This window comes from Dipodomys spectabilis, unplaced genomic scaffold (genome assembly GCF_019054845.1).
Source record: "Dipodomys spectabilis isolate Male_0828 unplaced genomic scaffold, ASM1905484v1 ptg000365l, whole genome shotgun sequence".
Classification (NCBI taxonomy): domain Eukaryota; kingdom Metazoa; phylum Chordata; class Mammalia; order Rodentia; family Heteromyidae; genus Dipodomys; species Dipodomys spectabilis.
This window is the reverse complement of record NW_024871042.1, coordinates 3,218,798-3,235,424: the sequence shown is the minus strand read 5'-3', so window position 1 is coordinate 3,235,424 and position 16,627 is coordinate 3,218,798. Positions and strand designations below refer to the sequence as shown.

General features: G+C 41.8%; 1 protein-coding gene across 2 annotated transcripts in view; it reads right to left on the bottom strand.

Annotated features, from left to right (window-relative positions):
- Pcsk2 (proprotein convertase subtilisin/kexin type 2) overlaps positions 1 to 15,158 on the bottom strand; it is a 274,532-nt gene extending 259,374 nt beyond the window's left edge. Inside the window, exon 1 of one of the 2 annotated variants that reach the window (XM_042666500.1) lies at positions 14,574 to 15,158. In XM_042666500.1, the coding sequence (XP_042522434.1) occupies positions 14,574 to 14,750 (177 nt within the window). In that variant the 5' untranslated portion in view covers positions 14,751 to 15,158. The remainder of the gene's footprint in view (positions 1 to 14,573) is intronic. The other variant, XM_042666501.1, reaches the window with a different exon arrangement.
- Between the last annotated feature and the right edge of the window lie 1,469 nt (positions 15,159 to 16,627).

The following is a 16,627-nucleotide window of genomic DNA, read 5'->3' as shown; positions in this document are numbered from 1 at the left end:
GAAGCAACCAAGATTCAGAACATTATAAGGGAATACTTCTCAAAACTCTATACTAATAAGTTTGAGAACTTGACAGAAATGGACCTTTTCCTAGCAAATATTGACATGCCAAAACTAAACCAAGATGAGTTAAACTATCTTAACAGGCCCATATCAAGCACTGAAATAGAAACAGCAATAAGAGACCTCCCAGCTAAGAAAAGTCCAGGACCAGATGGTTTTCAGCGGAATTTTACAAGGCCTTCAAAGCAGAGCTCACGCCAATACTCCTCCAACTCTTCAAGGAAATTGAAAGAGAAAGCTCACTACCGAACACATTCTATGAAGCCATCATAACCCTCATCCCAAAACCAGGCAGGGACTCATCAAAGAAAGAGAACTATAGACCCATTTCTTTGATGAACATTGATGCAAAACTTCTCAACAAAATTTTGGCCAATCGACTTCAACAATTCATCCAAAAAATCATACACCACGATCAAACAGGATTCATTTCAGGTATGCAAAGCTGGTTCAATATACACAAATCAATTAATATTATTCATCACATCAACAGGAGCAAGAATAAGAACCACATGGTTATCTCAATAGATGCAGAAAAAGCATTTGACAAGATCCAACACCCCTTCATGATGAAGGTTTTGGAAAAATTAGGAATCCATGGAACATTCCTCAATACAATAAAGGCTGTATATGACAAACCTACAGCCAGCATTATACTCAATGGTGAAAAATTAAAGCCATTTCCTCTTAACTCAGGAACAAGACAAGGATGCCCACTCTCTCCACTTCTCTTCAATCTAGTATTAGAATGCCTAGCTACAGCAATAAGACAAGATGCAGACATAAAGGGGATCCAAATAGGGAAAGAAGAAATAAAACTCTCCCTCTTTGCAGATGACATGATCTTGTATTTAAAGAATCCCATAGACTCCACTCCCAAATTACTCAAGCTGATTCAAAACTTTGGCAAAGTAGCAGGTTATAAAATTAACCCCCCAAAAATCAATGGCTTTTCTGTATGCCAACAATGAGAAAAGTGTGGCTGAAATTAGGAAAGCAACTCCATTTGTAATAGCCCCACAAAAAATAAAATACCTAGGAATTAACTAAAGAAGTGAAGGACCTCTATGATGAAAACTTTAAAATCTTGAAAAAGGAAATCAACACAGAACTAAAAAAATGGCAAAACCTCCCATGCTCCTGGATTGGAAAGATTAACATCGTGAAAATGGCAATACTTCCCAAGGCTATCTACAAATTCAACGCAATACCTATCAAAATTCCACCCTCATTCTTCAAGGAAATAGAAGAGGCAATCCAAAAATTCATATGGAACAATAAAAGACTCCGAATAGCAAAAACGCTCCTCAACGGAAAGAACACTGCTGGAGGAATATCAATACCAAACTTCAAACTCTACTATAAAGCCATAGTAATCAAAACAGCTTGGTGTTGGCATAAGAACAGACCTCAGGACCAATGGAATAGAATTGAAAACCCAGAAATGAACCTACAGACCTATAGCCATCTAATCTTCAATAAGGGAGCTAAAACAATAGAATGGAAGAAAGACAGCCTCTTCAGTAAATGGTGCTGGCAAAATTGGCTAACTACATGTAGAAAACTAAAGCTAGATCCTTATATATCACCCTGCACCAGAATCAACTCCAAATGGATCAAAGACCTTGAAGTCAAAGCAGACACTCTGAAAACATTACAGGATGGAATAGGAGAAACCCTAGGTCTCCTTGGCTCAGGCCGAAATTTTTTGAATAGAGACCCGGAAACACAACAAATCAAAGAAAGGTTGGACAAATGGGATTGCATAAAGTTGCAGAGCTTCTGCAGGGCAAATGACATAGCTAGCAAGATCAATAGAAAGCCCACGGATTGGGAGAAGATCTTTACTAGCCATACAACGGACAAGGGTCTCATATCTAAAATATACTTGGAACTCAAAAAATTAAACCCCCCAACAACAAATCCTCAAAGAAACAACTGCCCAATAAATAAGTGGGCGAAAGACTTAAAGAGAAACTTCTCTGAAGAAGAAAGAAGGATGGCCAATAGACACATGAAGAAATGTTCAACATCCCTAGCCATAAAAGAAATGCAAATCAAAACAACATTGAGATATCACCTCACCCTAGTTAGAAAGGCAAAAATCAAGAACTCTTAACAACATCAGATGCTGGAAGGGATGTGGACAGAAAGGAACCTTACTTCATTGTTGGTGGGAATGTAAACTTGTTCAACCACTTTGGAAAGCAGTATGGAGGTTCCTCAAAAGACTTCATATAGAACTCCCCTATGACCCAGCAATCCCACTTTTGGGCATTTACCCAAATGTTTACAAACAAGACCACACTAAAGCTACCAGCACAGCTATGTTTATTGCAGCATTATTTACCATAGCTAAGATATGGAACCAACCCAGATGCCCCTCATTAGATGAATGGATCAAGAAAATGTGGTATATATACACAATGGAATTCTATGCCTCCATCAGAAAGAATGACATTGCCCCATTTGTTAGGAAATGGAAAGACTTTGAAAAAATTATATTAAGTGAAGTAAGCCAGGCCCAAAGAAACATAGGTCCCATGGTTTCCCTTATTTGCAATATCTAGTATATGTATGAGTCAAGCGGAAAAGGTCAGATAATGTGATGTCAGGAAAATGAACCCTTAGATATGTATTTTAATGTTTTTTTTCTTTCATGCATGTGTTTCTAACGCATTTATAAGATTATGTCTTGTTGCTTTGTATGTCCCTCTCCCACAGTATAACCCCTGCTTTCACTGTATTTGATGTCAGTATAACTTGTGGAGGAGGTGGGGAAAAACCAGTTGTTTAAGGATACAGGTGGACCTGTTGCAACAATGAGAAGTACAAGTTGTCATGTCCAAAACGAGCTTTACAACGTCGGTGCGGGGGGGGGGGGGGGGGGGGGGGAAGGGTGGGAAGGAGAAGGATTGGGATTGGGGGGGAGGGGGGAGGCTGGGAAGGGATGTAAAGGGTAAACCAAAGGAGGAGGCTGCAATGCTTGGTAAGAAATGTATGCATTATCCTGCCCATGTAATTGTAACCCCTCTGTACAGTATGGTCACAAATAAAATAAAATTAAAAAAATAAAATAAAATAAAAAGCAATTTTAAGATAGAATGAATGCAAGAAATACTATAAATTATGGCTAAAATTAGAAATTTAATATTTATTTGTAACATCATGTGACAAGGATATACCTAATAAAAACTGAGGATTCTAAGAGGGAAGATGAAGAAGACTGTTACGATGTTAAATTTTCCACTTTGCAAATCAGAGTCCATATATTGCTAAATTTGAAGCACACAATTAAATATATAATTATTTGTTCTTCTAACATTTATATTTAAATTACATGATCAGAAATTTCTAAATAGTTCACATAATATATTATTTGTAAATAACTATATGACAAAATTTATTTGAAGTTTTACAATTTCTTTGTGTGTGTGTGTGTGTGGTAACCAGGGTTTAAACTCATAGCTTTGTAATTTGCTAGGCAGGTGTTCTACAACAGAAGCTATGTTCTCAGCACTGAATTTAAATAATTTCTTTAGTTTTCCATTCAATTCTTCTATTTACAGTTAAATTCTATAATAATTTTATACATATATGTGCATATTTACATATATTTTTATTTATTTTTAATAGGTTTTTTATTGTGAAAATACCATACAGAAGGGTTACAATTACATGAGCAAGGTAATGATTGCATTTTTTATCAGGCATTGCTGCCTCCTTTGTTTTTCCCCTACCATCCCTGCCCTACCATCTCCATGACTACACTCCCTCCCCCAAAGTTGTAAAGTAAGTTCTATAATAATTTAATTAAATAATATAGAACTGCAAATAGAATGTTTAATGTGATTACATTTCTACAAAACAATTTGCTTATATCTACATATTCATACAGAAATATTTTAATGAAACTTTCTTATAATGGTAATGGTTATTTCTGAGTAATGAGATTGGGATTATTTTAAATGCTTTTTTTCCCAGGCTATTTTATATCACTTGGTACTTTAAAAAATAATGAGATAAAAAAAAATAATGAGATGAGGAAAAGAAATGGATATTTATGGAAATTAATGTCACATTTAAAATTATAAATGAAGAGCAACCTGAAGATCTTAAAGTTTTCTTTCTGTTCTTGTCCTTTCTACCAATATCCTGTAAAATTGTCAGGCCTCAAAAAAACTCAGTTTCCCAAACTGTTTTGCTCTAGACCAAAAAAGGAAGAGTTTGTATCATTATTCCACCTATAATGTAAGAGTTTGCTATAGTCAATTATATTCATAACATTTCAGAACATCTCAACATATCCAAAAAGATGGGGTCAAGTTAACATTACAGGTAACAAGAACTTTTCAATGCAGTTTTATTCTTTTTATGTATGTCTCACCTATTAATATATAGACAGCAGTGTTATCTCAACTTCTTCACTCCCTGACCATTTTCATTGTTTTAATAGACTTTACAACAAATATAACTCAATAAAAGAAATAAAAATGAAAATCCTGTTTGTACAGTCTAGTACAAATTCAATACAGGATTTCTATGCAAAATGATGGATCTGAGCTCAATGTTAAAACAAAATTCTTACTCTATCAGAAGAAAAAAAATCTAAGCTTTAGATTTTATATTTTGTTCTTAAAGTCTGACTTTGAGTAGTCACAGCTGACTATGTAATTATTGCAAACTGGAAGCATCTCTTCTTGCCATGGTACAACATGATCTACAGACAAGAGGACCTTTTGAAATTGAAGTTGATTTCTAGGTATTCACTCAGTTGGCAAAAAGAAGGTTCAACCCCCTCTACTCTTTTTTATGTGGTCATGGATTAACTAGACTTCATTATCTATGCTCAGAGTTTCTCCATACTACTATAGGTGATATCTGAGTTTGGGATTTTAGGGAATTACACAAGTATGTCAGGCACACACTGGCTGGCTGCCACTTGCTTCTACTTCCTGGTTGATCTCTGTCCACAGAGAAATAGATCATACAGGTATGGTTTTTCAAAGCACAGTTATTCCAGCACATTCCACTTGAGTACCATCTTGATTCAACTGCATTCATCAATGAAGAAACATATTAAAAAACCTACCTCTAATGAACAGATATATTGGCTCCTAGTTGGGGGGGGGGCATAGATTTGAAAGAGTTTTATATTTATTTTGGAGAAGACAAATTTTTTTAAGAAAACTTGGACAGTTGATTGACACCATGAGATAAAAACATAAGAGCTCCTACAAGGCTTTGAAAGATTGTTTTTGTTGTGGTTTGGCTTGGCTTTGCTGCCAGGCTTAGAGCATCCCTCCAGCAATGTAAGAATAGGGATGTTTATTGACAGCATATTAGTTTGGGTGATGCTGGCTGCTGCAGATAACCATCCTCCCTCCCAAATCTCAGAGCCTTAATGGAATAGCAGCTTATTTCTCACGACAGAAGGTCTTCTAAGCCAGGAGCCAGGGATCTAGATGTCTTTCATTTTATGACTGCTGGCTTTTTTTTTTTTTTTTTTGCATTTAGCTTCCAAAGTTGCAGTTCTCAAGCCCCAGAAGGAAGAAGAGCAGGGAGCAATCAGTTTGTAGGGAAGGATTTTACATTGGGCATGGGAGAAGAATATCATTCTATTTACATAAGCTAGAGTTGGCACATAGTCACAGTGACCTACAAAGCAGATCAAGAAATGTGGGCTTACTGTGGCTCAAGTTCAAGGGGAAATGAGTATGGTGACGAGGGTTCAGAAACCATCATAGGTTTTGTGTGCTAGGATATGGGGCTAGAAAGCTATCAGAGTCTGCTATGACCTATATTGGCTCTCTCGTGGCAACTATATTCTTCTCTCTGTATTAAACAGCCAGTCAAATCATCTAAGGAAGCTGTAATTTTTGATAGCAACAACAAATATGTTGTAAAATGAATTAAGTTCGGCCAGGCGCCGATGGTTTACGCCTGTAATCTTAGCTACTCAGGAGGCTGAGATCTAAGGATCACGGTTCAAAGCCAGCCCGGGCAGGAAAGTCTGTGAGACTCTTATCTCCAATAAACCACTAGAAAACTGGAAGTGGCACTGTGGCTTAAGTGGTAGAGCACTTGCCTTGAGCTGAAGAGCACAGGGGCAGCGCCCAAGCCCAGAGTTCAAGCCCCATGACCGACAAAAAAATAATAATAATTAAATTCATAATGATTGGAACCAGGTCATTTTATAGGCCATAGTTAGCCCATGGGTGGATTGTCACTAGGATGGAGTCTATTCCACACAAAATTCATTTGCTACTTCTGCAAATACACAATCCATGATTGCTCCTTGAATAATTAAGGTTTTATTAGGCCACCACATTGATATTTTTACTACTACAAACAATAGCTATCTTGTTGTTTGCACCCAGCCCTATGCTCAGATCCCTATGTATATTCCTATTTATTTAGGACTGTGTTGGAATTTAAATACAGGACTTCATGTTTGCTAGCTGGCACTGCACTCTGAGCCATACCTCCAGCCCTGTTTTTCACTGGTTATTTTTTTTTTTTTTTTTGCCAGTCCTGGGGCTTGAATTCAGGATCTGGGCACTATCCCTGAACCTGTTTTTGCTCAAGGCTAGCACTCTACCACTGGAGCCACAGCACCACTTCCAGCTTTTTCTGAGTAGTTTATTGGAGATGATAGTCTCACAAACTTCTTTCCCCGGGCTAGTTTCTATGATCCTCAGATCTCAGCCTCCTGAGTAGCTAGGATTACAGGTATGAGCCACCAGCTCCTGGCTCATGGGTTATTTATTTTTAGGGTGGGATTTCTTGTGCCACAGTCTACCAACTTTCAGGGCTCCTGTCACCACAGGGATGACACATGTACACTACTGTGTCTACCTTTCTTTCTGTGGAAACAGTCTCATGGAGTTTTCTGCCTGGGATGACCTCAAACTACAATCCTCCTGTTTTCAGCCACACAATTAGTTAGGGCTACAGGTCTAAACCAACAAAACTTCACTGTACATTTTTTTCATGCTATTAAAACCAATTGAGACAGGGTCTCCCTCTCTTTTCCAGACTGCCCTGAAACTCCTCAGCTCAAATGATTCTCATTCCTCTGCCTCCCGAGTACAGTCATGTCTGCAAGCACCATATTACACTAACCATCTTCTAAAGATAGTGTCTTGTACATCTCATTGTTACAATGGGTTAACCTGTATCCCTATTTAAGCATTTTTGTTTGTTTCCCTTCCTCTCCCCAAATTAGAAAAGTATATATACAAGATGCAGGGCACCAGAATCAAACCCTGAAAACAGGGTTTATACCGTGGGGGAGGAACATACAAAGAAACAAAAAAAAATCACGTAGTACATTATAAATATTTTAAAAACAATAGCAAGAAAGAGAAAAACCACTTGTGTCCCTATCTTGAGGTTCATTTCGCTTAACATCATCTTATATGGTCATATGTACATAGCTTTTGACTTTTCCTGCTTGTCCTAAACTTATACTAGTTATTGCCAATAAGAGAAACCATGGGACCTATGTTTCTTTCAGTCTGCCTTACTTCACTTAATATAATTTTTTTCCAAGTCTTTCCATTTCCTAATAAATGGGGCGATGTCATTTTTTCTGATGGAGGCACAGAATTCCATTGTATGTATGTATGTATGTATGTATGTGTATGTGTGTATGTGTGTATATAAACATAATACATATATATACATATATATAAAACATTTTCTTGATCCATTCATCTACTGAGGGGCATCTTAGCTATAGAGAATAATGCTGGATAAACATAGTTGTGCTGGTAGCTTTAGTATGGTCTTGTTTGTGATCATTTGGGTAAATACCCAGAAGTGGGATTGCTAGGTCATAGGGGAGCTCTATGTGGAGTCTTTTGAGGAACCTACATACTGCTTTCCAGAGTGGTTGAACAAGTTTACACTCCCACCAACAATGCAGTAGGGTTTCCTTTTGGCCACTTCCCTTCCAGCATCTGTTGTTATTAGAGTTCTTGATTATAGCCATTCTAACTAGGGTGAGGTGGAATCTCAATGCGTTTTGATTTGCATTTCTTTTATGGCTAGAGAGGTTGAACATTTCTGCATGTGTCTATTGGCAATTCTTATTTCCTCTTCAGAGAAGTTTCTCTTTAAGTCTTTAGCCCACTTATTTGTTGGGTAGTTGTTTCTTTGAGGACTTGTTGTTGGGGGATTTTCATTTTTTGAGTTCTAAGTATATTTTACATATGAGGCCCTTGTCTATTGCATGGTTAGTGAAAATCTTCTCCCAATCCATGGGCTTTCTATTGATTTTGCTAGCTATGTCCTTTGCCATGCAGAAGCTCTGCAGATTCATGCAATCCCATTTTTCCAACCTTTCTTTGATTTATTGTGTTTCTGGGCCCTTTATTAAGAAATTTTTGGCCTGTGCCAAGGAGCTCTAGAGTTTCTCCCATTCCTTCCTGTAATGTTTTCAAGTTGTCTGCTTTTACTTTGATCCATTTGGAGTTGATTCTGGTGCAGGGTGATATATAAGAATCTAGCTTTAGTTTTCTACAGGTGTTTAACCAATTTTGCCAGCACTATTTACTGAAGAGGTTGTCTTTCTTCCATTCTACATTTTTAGCTCTCTTGTCAAAGATTAGGTGGCTATAGGTATGTGGGTTCATTTCTGGGTCTTTGGTTCTATTCCGTTAGTCTTCCATAGCTAAGATATGGAACCAACCTAGATGCCCCTCAGTAGATGAATGGATCAAGAAAATGTAGTATTTATATACAATGGAATTCTATGCTTCTATCAAAAAGAACAGCACCGCCACATTTGTTAGGAAGGACTTGGAAAAAATCATATTAAGTGAAGTAAGCCAGGCCCAAAGAAACATAGGTCCCATGGTTTCCCTTATTTGCCTAGTTGTGCTGGTAGCTTTAGTATAGCCTTGTAACTATTCTCTATTTGCCCAGTCTGTGGGATTTCTATTGATCTTGCTAGCTATGTCCTTTGCCATGCAGAAGCTCTGCAATTTCATGCAATCCCAGTTGTCCAACTTTTCTTTGATTTGTTGGGTTTCCGGGTTTTTATTAAGAAAACTACCCAAAGGAGCAAGAGATGGTGTTGGATTCTGGTAATGCTGTTTCTTGACTTGTGTTCTTGTGATACAAGTATGTTTATTTTGTGAAAATAGTACATTATTTTTAGAATTTAAAATATTCTCATACACATAATGATGGTCATATGATTTTTTACCTTGTAAGCTTCCCAACTTTAATCTCTTGGGGGTAATAAAAAGTCAAAGCAGATGGCTGGAAATCACTAGCTCACATCTACAATTCTAGCTACACAAGAAAGCTGATACCCAGTGGATAGAAGTTCCAGGCCACCTTCAGCAGAACAGTTCACTAGTTTCTGTCTCCAAAATAAGCATCAAAAAGCAAAGCTGACAGCATGGCTAAGATGGTAGAGCATCAATTGAACATAAAAGCTAAGCAATAACAAGGCCCCAAGTTCAAACCCTAGTACCACAACCAAAGTAGACCACAATAGAATAAAAACACCTAGTCAGTTTTTCTTTAACATTCATTCTTGATTTTTTAATTTTAATTTTTAATTAATTAATTAAGTAATTAATTTGTCTGGGACTTGAATTTAGGGCCTGGGCCCTGTCCCTGAGCTTTTCTGCTCAAGGCTAGCATTCTACCACTTTGAGCACCACTTCTAGTCTTCTGGTGGTTAATTGGAGATACGAATCTCACAGATTTTCTTTCCTGGGCTCGCTTTGAATTGTAGTCCTCAGATCTCAGCCTCCTGAGTAGCTACGATTACAGGTTTGAGCCACCAGTATCTGTTCCAATTCTTGATTTTTAAAAAATTTTGCTCTTATTTAACGTCAGTACATAGATTCAATAAATACTTTTTATTTCCTCTTTCAAGGGAATTAAAATTAGTAGTATAGTGGGAATTTGAAGGTGCTCCTTGGAATAATACATGTGTCATTATTGTAAGGCCACTCACCCAGCAGTTACATGCTTCTTCTCCTTTGGACAAAGGTGTTGAATCAGGACCAGGCAATGACCAAGTAGCACATTTTAGTCTGTTTTTGAGGTAGTTTTATAGATGTTGACTCCCTTTCAAAGAGATACTACAAGTGTTTGCTAATTTTTTTTTTGTCAGTTGTGGGGCTTGAACCCTGGGCCTGCGTGCTGTCTCTCAGTTCCAGCTCAAGGCTAGTGCTCTACCATTTGAGCTACAGTGCCACTTCTGGTTTTCTGGTGGTTTATTGGAGAGAGGAGTTTCATGGACTTTCCTGCCCAGGATGGCTTTGGAATACAATCCTCAGATCTCAGCCTCCTGAGTAGCTAGGATTACAGCCATGAGCCACCAGCACCCTGCTGTTAATGGTCTTATAAGAATAAAGTAAGCCAGGTGCTGGTGGCTCACTCCTGTAATCCTAGTTACTCAGGAGACTGAGATCTAAGTATCTCTGTTCAAAGCCAACCTGACTAGGAAAGTCTATGAGATTCTTACCTCAAATATATTGATTAAAGCAGGGAGTGGTGTTGTAGCTCAAGTGGTAAAGTACTAGCCTTGAGCAAAAGAAGCTCAGACCCAGGCCCAAGCCCTAGGATTGGCACACACACAAAACTGACAAATCCTTTTCTAATATTTCATTTGCAGAATCTCATATTCCTAGGGTTCATCTCAGCATATTATTTCTCCACTTTGTAGGTCTATAGGCTACCTGAAGAAGTCTACTGGCACACTCATTATTGGGTGACATGCATTTGTATGTTACCATCAAATACATGTAAAAAGGGAAAGAAAAATATCAGAACTCTGAAGTAGAACTCCTGACAGTGAGGGTTTCCTTTCAGGAGGCAGTATAGTAAAGAAAAGCAATCGTTTTCATCTGGATTTTAAGCTGAGTTCCTCAAAGGCTGAACAAATGCAACAGTGGGTGGGGATGAGAGGGAAAAACTGGGAGTGAGTGAGGGAACAGAAGACATGGTTATACTCATTGCCTGATTCATGAAGCTGTAACCCCTCTCTGTAAATCAACTCTATCATTAAAAAAATCTCAAAAAGGAAAAGACAAAAAATGAAGCTGTAACCTCTCTCTGTATATCAACTCTATCATTAAAAAAAAATCTCAAAAAAGAAAAGACAAAAAATACAGTTTTAAAAGAGAGTAAGGAAGTATATATCCATTATGGAATAATTAAATCTAGTTAATCAACGCAACAAAAATAAAATAAATGTGAGTCCCTTAATTTGCCAGCTATGGGCAATTATTTTACCCGTTTGGCCATTACATTTTCATCTGAGAACTAAGGCTGCGGCTGATGTCTATGATTTCTATGTAAAGTCTGAGAGGCTGAACTGAGATAATTTAATGAGCTCGCATGTATGGATGAACAAATAACCATTGCATTTCCTTTGTGTCTGACTGTGAGTGTTATGGGTGACAGTGGAACCCTGGAAGGCTGCTGAGGAGCACAACCCAAAGAAGGACACTTTGAGGATTAAAAAAAAAAACAAAACAAATGACATGTGTCAGCAGAAGTGCATTGCAGTGTAAAGAAGCAAGACAGGACAGGGCTGGGGAAACCTGAAATCATTACTAAAGCTAAGAAAGCGTCTTTAAAGCCTGGCAAGCACAATCGTGTGCCTGTTAGGTAGGGCAAAGAACCGAAAAATATTCAATAGCTCATCCTTGAATATTTAGCATTCCAGAGGAAAGCAATAGTTTGGTGCATCTTTACTGCTGTACTTGAGGTGTCAGGAGACATGTGACAGAATGTATTGGCATAGGCTTTCCCTAGCACAGGTTTGACCCATTAGTTCCATAGGCATAAAGAGAAGAGAAAGCTCACTGTAGTCCAAGCTCTGCAAAGGTTTAGATTAGGTCTTGAAGGATGAGTGTTGCATGTTGCAGGCTTCCTTGGTAGAAGTACTGTTGTCATAGACTTACTTAAATATTATTAGGGTAAAACCTACTAGACATGATTAAAAGGTAAGACCCAAGAGGCTTGGGGAGAGGTAAATAAAGAAGGTAAGAGCCTTTTCTTCCTAAGTGGGAGTTGGGGGTTTGACACTGTGATGTAAAAAAAAAAAAAAAAAAAAAAAAAATCAGTGGGCTCCTCTCCAAGAAGAATGGGGGAAGAAAGAAGCCTAGTTATCCCCCTAAACAGAAGCTCCCTTTGGTTTTAAGATAAGTTGATTGAGACGACGAATTGTCTCTATTTGTTTGAATTCCCATAATCAAAGCTGTGGATCTTTCATAAAGCTGTTCACTGGATTGAACAACAAAAATTCTCATCTTGGAGAATTAATGTTAAGCCATTATCCTCTCAACTTTAGCTAGGTTTGATTTTCTATGCTCGGATCCAAAGGAAATATATATTTGAAGGAGGAAGTGGAGAGAATAAATACGGAGGGCAGCAGTGTGCCTATCCACAGAGAAGATGCCTAATAGAGGGAAGGGACCACGGTATGTCCAGGTCAGTAGCAACTCCCTACACTCCAAAAGGAACACTGCTGCCACCTTCCCTAGCCCGCTCCCCAAGGCTAGCAAATCCTTTGAGCATCTAGCTTGCTTTAGCGTGTCCAAAGGGGTAAGGAGTTCAGACTCAACTTTCTAAGAGCGACTTTAACATCCTTGCGTGATTTTCTTTGCGGTCCCCTATCTGAATTAATTCCCTCTTCAGTGCTTTAGGCTGAGTAAACAGCAGTGGCCACCTTGAAGCTGTTAAGAAGATACAATAAGAACGTACGCGAGGCCTCTGACACAGAAAGGTTTCCAGTAGCTGTCAACGAATAATCATCACGTTCATGGGCGCCTGGGTCCTGGGTCTTGCCAACTTTGGGGTGGGAAGAAACGGGGATTCTACTAGGTTGCACTCTGGACACCGCCAGCAGGCGGTGGGCCAGGAAGACAGCAGGCTGCTCCATCAGCTGGCGCCTCCTCTGTGCCCTTCTCCACCCACGCTTCCCGCTTCCCACTCTTACCGCCCCCCCACCCTTGCCCCGCAGCAACAAGTTCTTTTCTTTGAGACCCGCCCGCGCGCCAAGGGCAGACCGGGCTCCTCCTTGCAGACTTCTGTGAAACTGATTGTCAGATCCACCTGGGATGCAAATCACCCACTGCTGTCTACGCCCCACGGAAGCTAGAGAGCCCGCTGGCCCTGAAGGAGCCTTGGCGGTGGCCAGGAAAGATGCGGGAAGCGTGGGAAGGCAGGCTAGGTGGAGGAGGTAGATAGGAGTTCCAGGGCGCACAGCCCTCCAAGGCGAAAAGCAGCAAGCCACAGAGCTCCTGTCCTCCCGGAATCAGGAGTGAATCTAACTGACCTCCATCCACTTAGTCCTCTGGTCAACAGATTGCATCTGTGTTCTTCGGTTTCTCTTCATCCCAGCTTCTTCCCCCCGCCCCCCACATCCTCACACCATTCCACCTGGCCGCCAGGTCCCATAAGGACATTCTAGAGCTCGAACGCGGGTATTTTGTAAGAAAAAGCAAGCAGGTCAGCCTCAGTCTCCCTCGCAGCACTCCCCTCTCCTCTGTGCTCCTGGAATGGGCACCCTAGCGTCCCCAGAGGCTCCCAGAGGTGTCTGAGGCCAGCAGCCTCATCCAGCTGCCTAAACAATCGAACTCTGGCAACTTCTTGTAATGGGGATCCCCCGCGTTCTCCTGGGAAAGCCAGGCTGGCCGCCCACATTATCAGGAGAGGACACCTCGACTTTTCCGTAGGGAATCACCCTCAAACTCTACCTCTCTCGCTCGCTCCCTACAGCAAGGAGTTGAGAACTAGCGAACCAACTAGGAGTGCGCTCCAGGGGTGGGCGATCGTGGGAGGGGGAGAAAGTGCAGACGTTCCGCCCAGGTTTCAGAAAGAAAGACCAATTTCATGCTTCCAAGACTTGAAGCCTCAGGAAGCACTTGCTCCTGGGGAGGCGGGGGGGGGGGGGGGGGGGAGGGAGGGAGTCACTCTGAAGAAGTCTCCTAGGCGCGGGCTGGAGAAGTACCGAGGTGAATTGCAATGTCTACACTTGAAGCCGTGTGTGTGGGAAACCAGCCTTCCTCTGAGGGGGGAATGGGGGTGCAGGAGACATCCCCAGCAAAGCAGGCTACGCCAATCTAAGCAGTTTGGGGTTTTTATCCCTCCATCCCCAGGCAGCTTTGGAGAACTTGGTACCTCGGGCAGCAGCCCTGGCGCAAAGCATCCTTTTCTCAAGTGTTATCCGATTTCCCCACCGGGGCCCGCCTCCCCCCTCCCCCGCCCCAACCAAGTCAAAGAGCAATATTATTTTGATGACCTTAGTAGTACAGATGAAGGACACTTTAATTATATAACCCGTGAAAGATCACCGGAGGCAATGTCGTGTTTGAGAGCCGATGGGAGAATATCTGCATCGCAGGAGAAAGACAGAAAACTTGCAAATCTTCTGCAAGGAGATTGCGCAGGGCTGCCCCCTTGGAATTTTTGGATACAACATGCGAAATGCATTGGGGTGGGGGGGAGGAGTGGGGTGGAGGGGTACAGCTTACCTTTCGGACTCCAAAGCCGTGCTGTGCTGCAACTTGGCGAGCTTCTTCCTCTCCCCCTTTATGCAACTCCACAAGAAAATGATTCGTGAAGACCGGTCTCTCGGCAGATGCGAAAACCGTGACACAGAAGAGGAGCCCAGCGGCTGCCTTCCACGGGGAGCCACGACTACCCTTCATCCTTCTTTGGGAGTGGAAAGTGGGGCTAGGAGGCGCGCAGGCTGGTGGAGTTGGGGACGCGGAGGGAAGATGCAAATAAAAATAGATATGTAGTTGTTTTTTTTCTCTTTTTTTTAAAAAATAAGTATAGAGCAAGAGAGAAGGAGTATAGTGGCTTGGAAAGCAGCAAATCTAGTGTGTGTTCTCCAGCATCTGGCTGGTGGGGAAGCTGTGCAGTCAGGCGGCCCGGCTGGCTGGCAGGGGTGCGAATGTGGGGAGCTGTGTGTACCGGAGAGAAAGAGCGAGTGTAGGTCTTGATGCTTGATGCTAAATCTGCATTTTCAGCTCCGCCTAGGCTCCAATTCCACCCGGGCTGGAGGCGAGCACCAGCCTGGGTGACGCGCGCCCGCCAGTGGCCAATGGAGACCCAAGAAGCGGCACGCCCCGCCCTGGGCCGCCCCGGGCCCTCCCCTGCCCGCGCCCCCGCCCCCCCCCCCAGCCCCGGGTCCGGCCAGTCCGCCTCCGCCCGCGGGGGGCGAGCCCGCGACCCCGCCCCTCGCCGCGCGGGGGAGAGCTGGAGCTTCTCCGCCCTGCCGTCCGCCGCGCGCCCAGGAAAATCCCCCCCAGCTGGAATCAGGCGGCGGCGCCCAAGTGATGTCATTGTTTGTGGAAATCTGTGAGGCTCTGGAAAGGGAATTACGGGGTGTGCGGCTCCCCCACCCCCCAGGGGAGCTAGGGCACCGGCCTCTCCCTATTGCTATTCCTCCTGCTTATTTTCAGCTACAAAACAACTCTCTCTCTCTCCCTCCCTCTCTCTGTCTCTGTCTCTCTCTGTGTCTCTGTCTCTCTGTCTCTCCCTCCTTCGCTCTCTCGCTCTCTCGCTCTCTGCTTCTCTCTTACACACACACACACACACACACACACACGACGCATACTCGCCTCTGCTTCTCCTCATAACAAAACAAATATTAATCCTCCTCCCGCCACTTTGGGCCAATCCCAGGAGCGAATTCGCTCCCCTTCCTGGCTCTGGGAGGACTAAGCAAAGCAACCTTTTAGAAGGGTGACTGACTCCTGGGGTCCAGGGTGCAGGAATGAGTTTTTCCCTCTTGGTTTATTATACATATTTTCTTCTTTTTCTTTTTTTCTCTTTTTTTGAGAAGCTCTGCACAGGTCATCTACTAAGCAGTTAGAAATCCAGTAGAAGGCCATGCTGGCCCCCTGCAGCCATGGCCCTAGGAGAAACTACCCAGGATCTAAGTTGCCTTGGGGAGAGATGGAGGGGGCAGCCAGGACCGCCCGCAGGTACGTCCTCAGACCTGGGGACCTTGATCTGCACAGGGACAGCAAGGGCACGAGTTTGCGAAGGTGTGGTCACAGGTCCTTGGCACCGCTTTTGCAAGCGTTCTCGCTGGAGTCAGATTCAGTTCAAGTGGCAGGAATTGTAAGTTATCCACTTAAACGTGCTCCATGCAGTTACATGCAGTTACAAGGACTGACTTCCCCTTCTTCCCCGAGTGAGAGGAAGTAGCCTCGCTCTTCCTGTACCGGAACGAGGACGATTGCTCTTATTTTTATTTTTTATTGTGAAAATACTGTACAGGAGGTGCAATTACATGGGCAAGATAATGAGTACGATTGTTTTTAAGTAACTAAATTGTTGAGGGACAGTGAATATTGACACTTACCGTATTTGTTTTTTAATCCCCAAATTCTTCCTTCTATTGGCAAAGAGGTAAGACACTTTTTTCTTAAGAGAGATAGATAAATAGATATTATGGATTAAATCTGAATTTGTTACACGGACACATTATACATACCCATATAGTTATCTATCTATCCTTTTCCTACTTAGCAAGGAATCACAACCTACATAAAAAAAAAAAAAAAGCAGGACT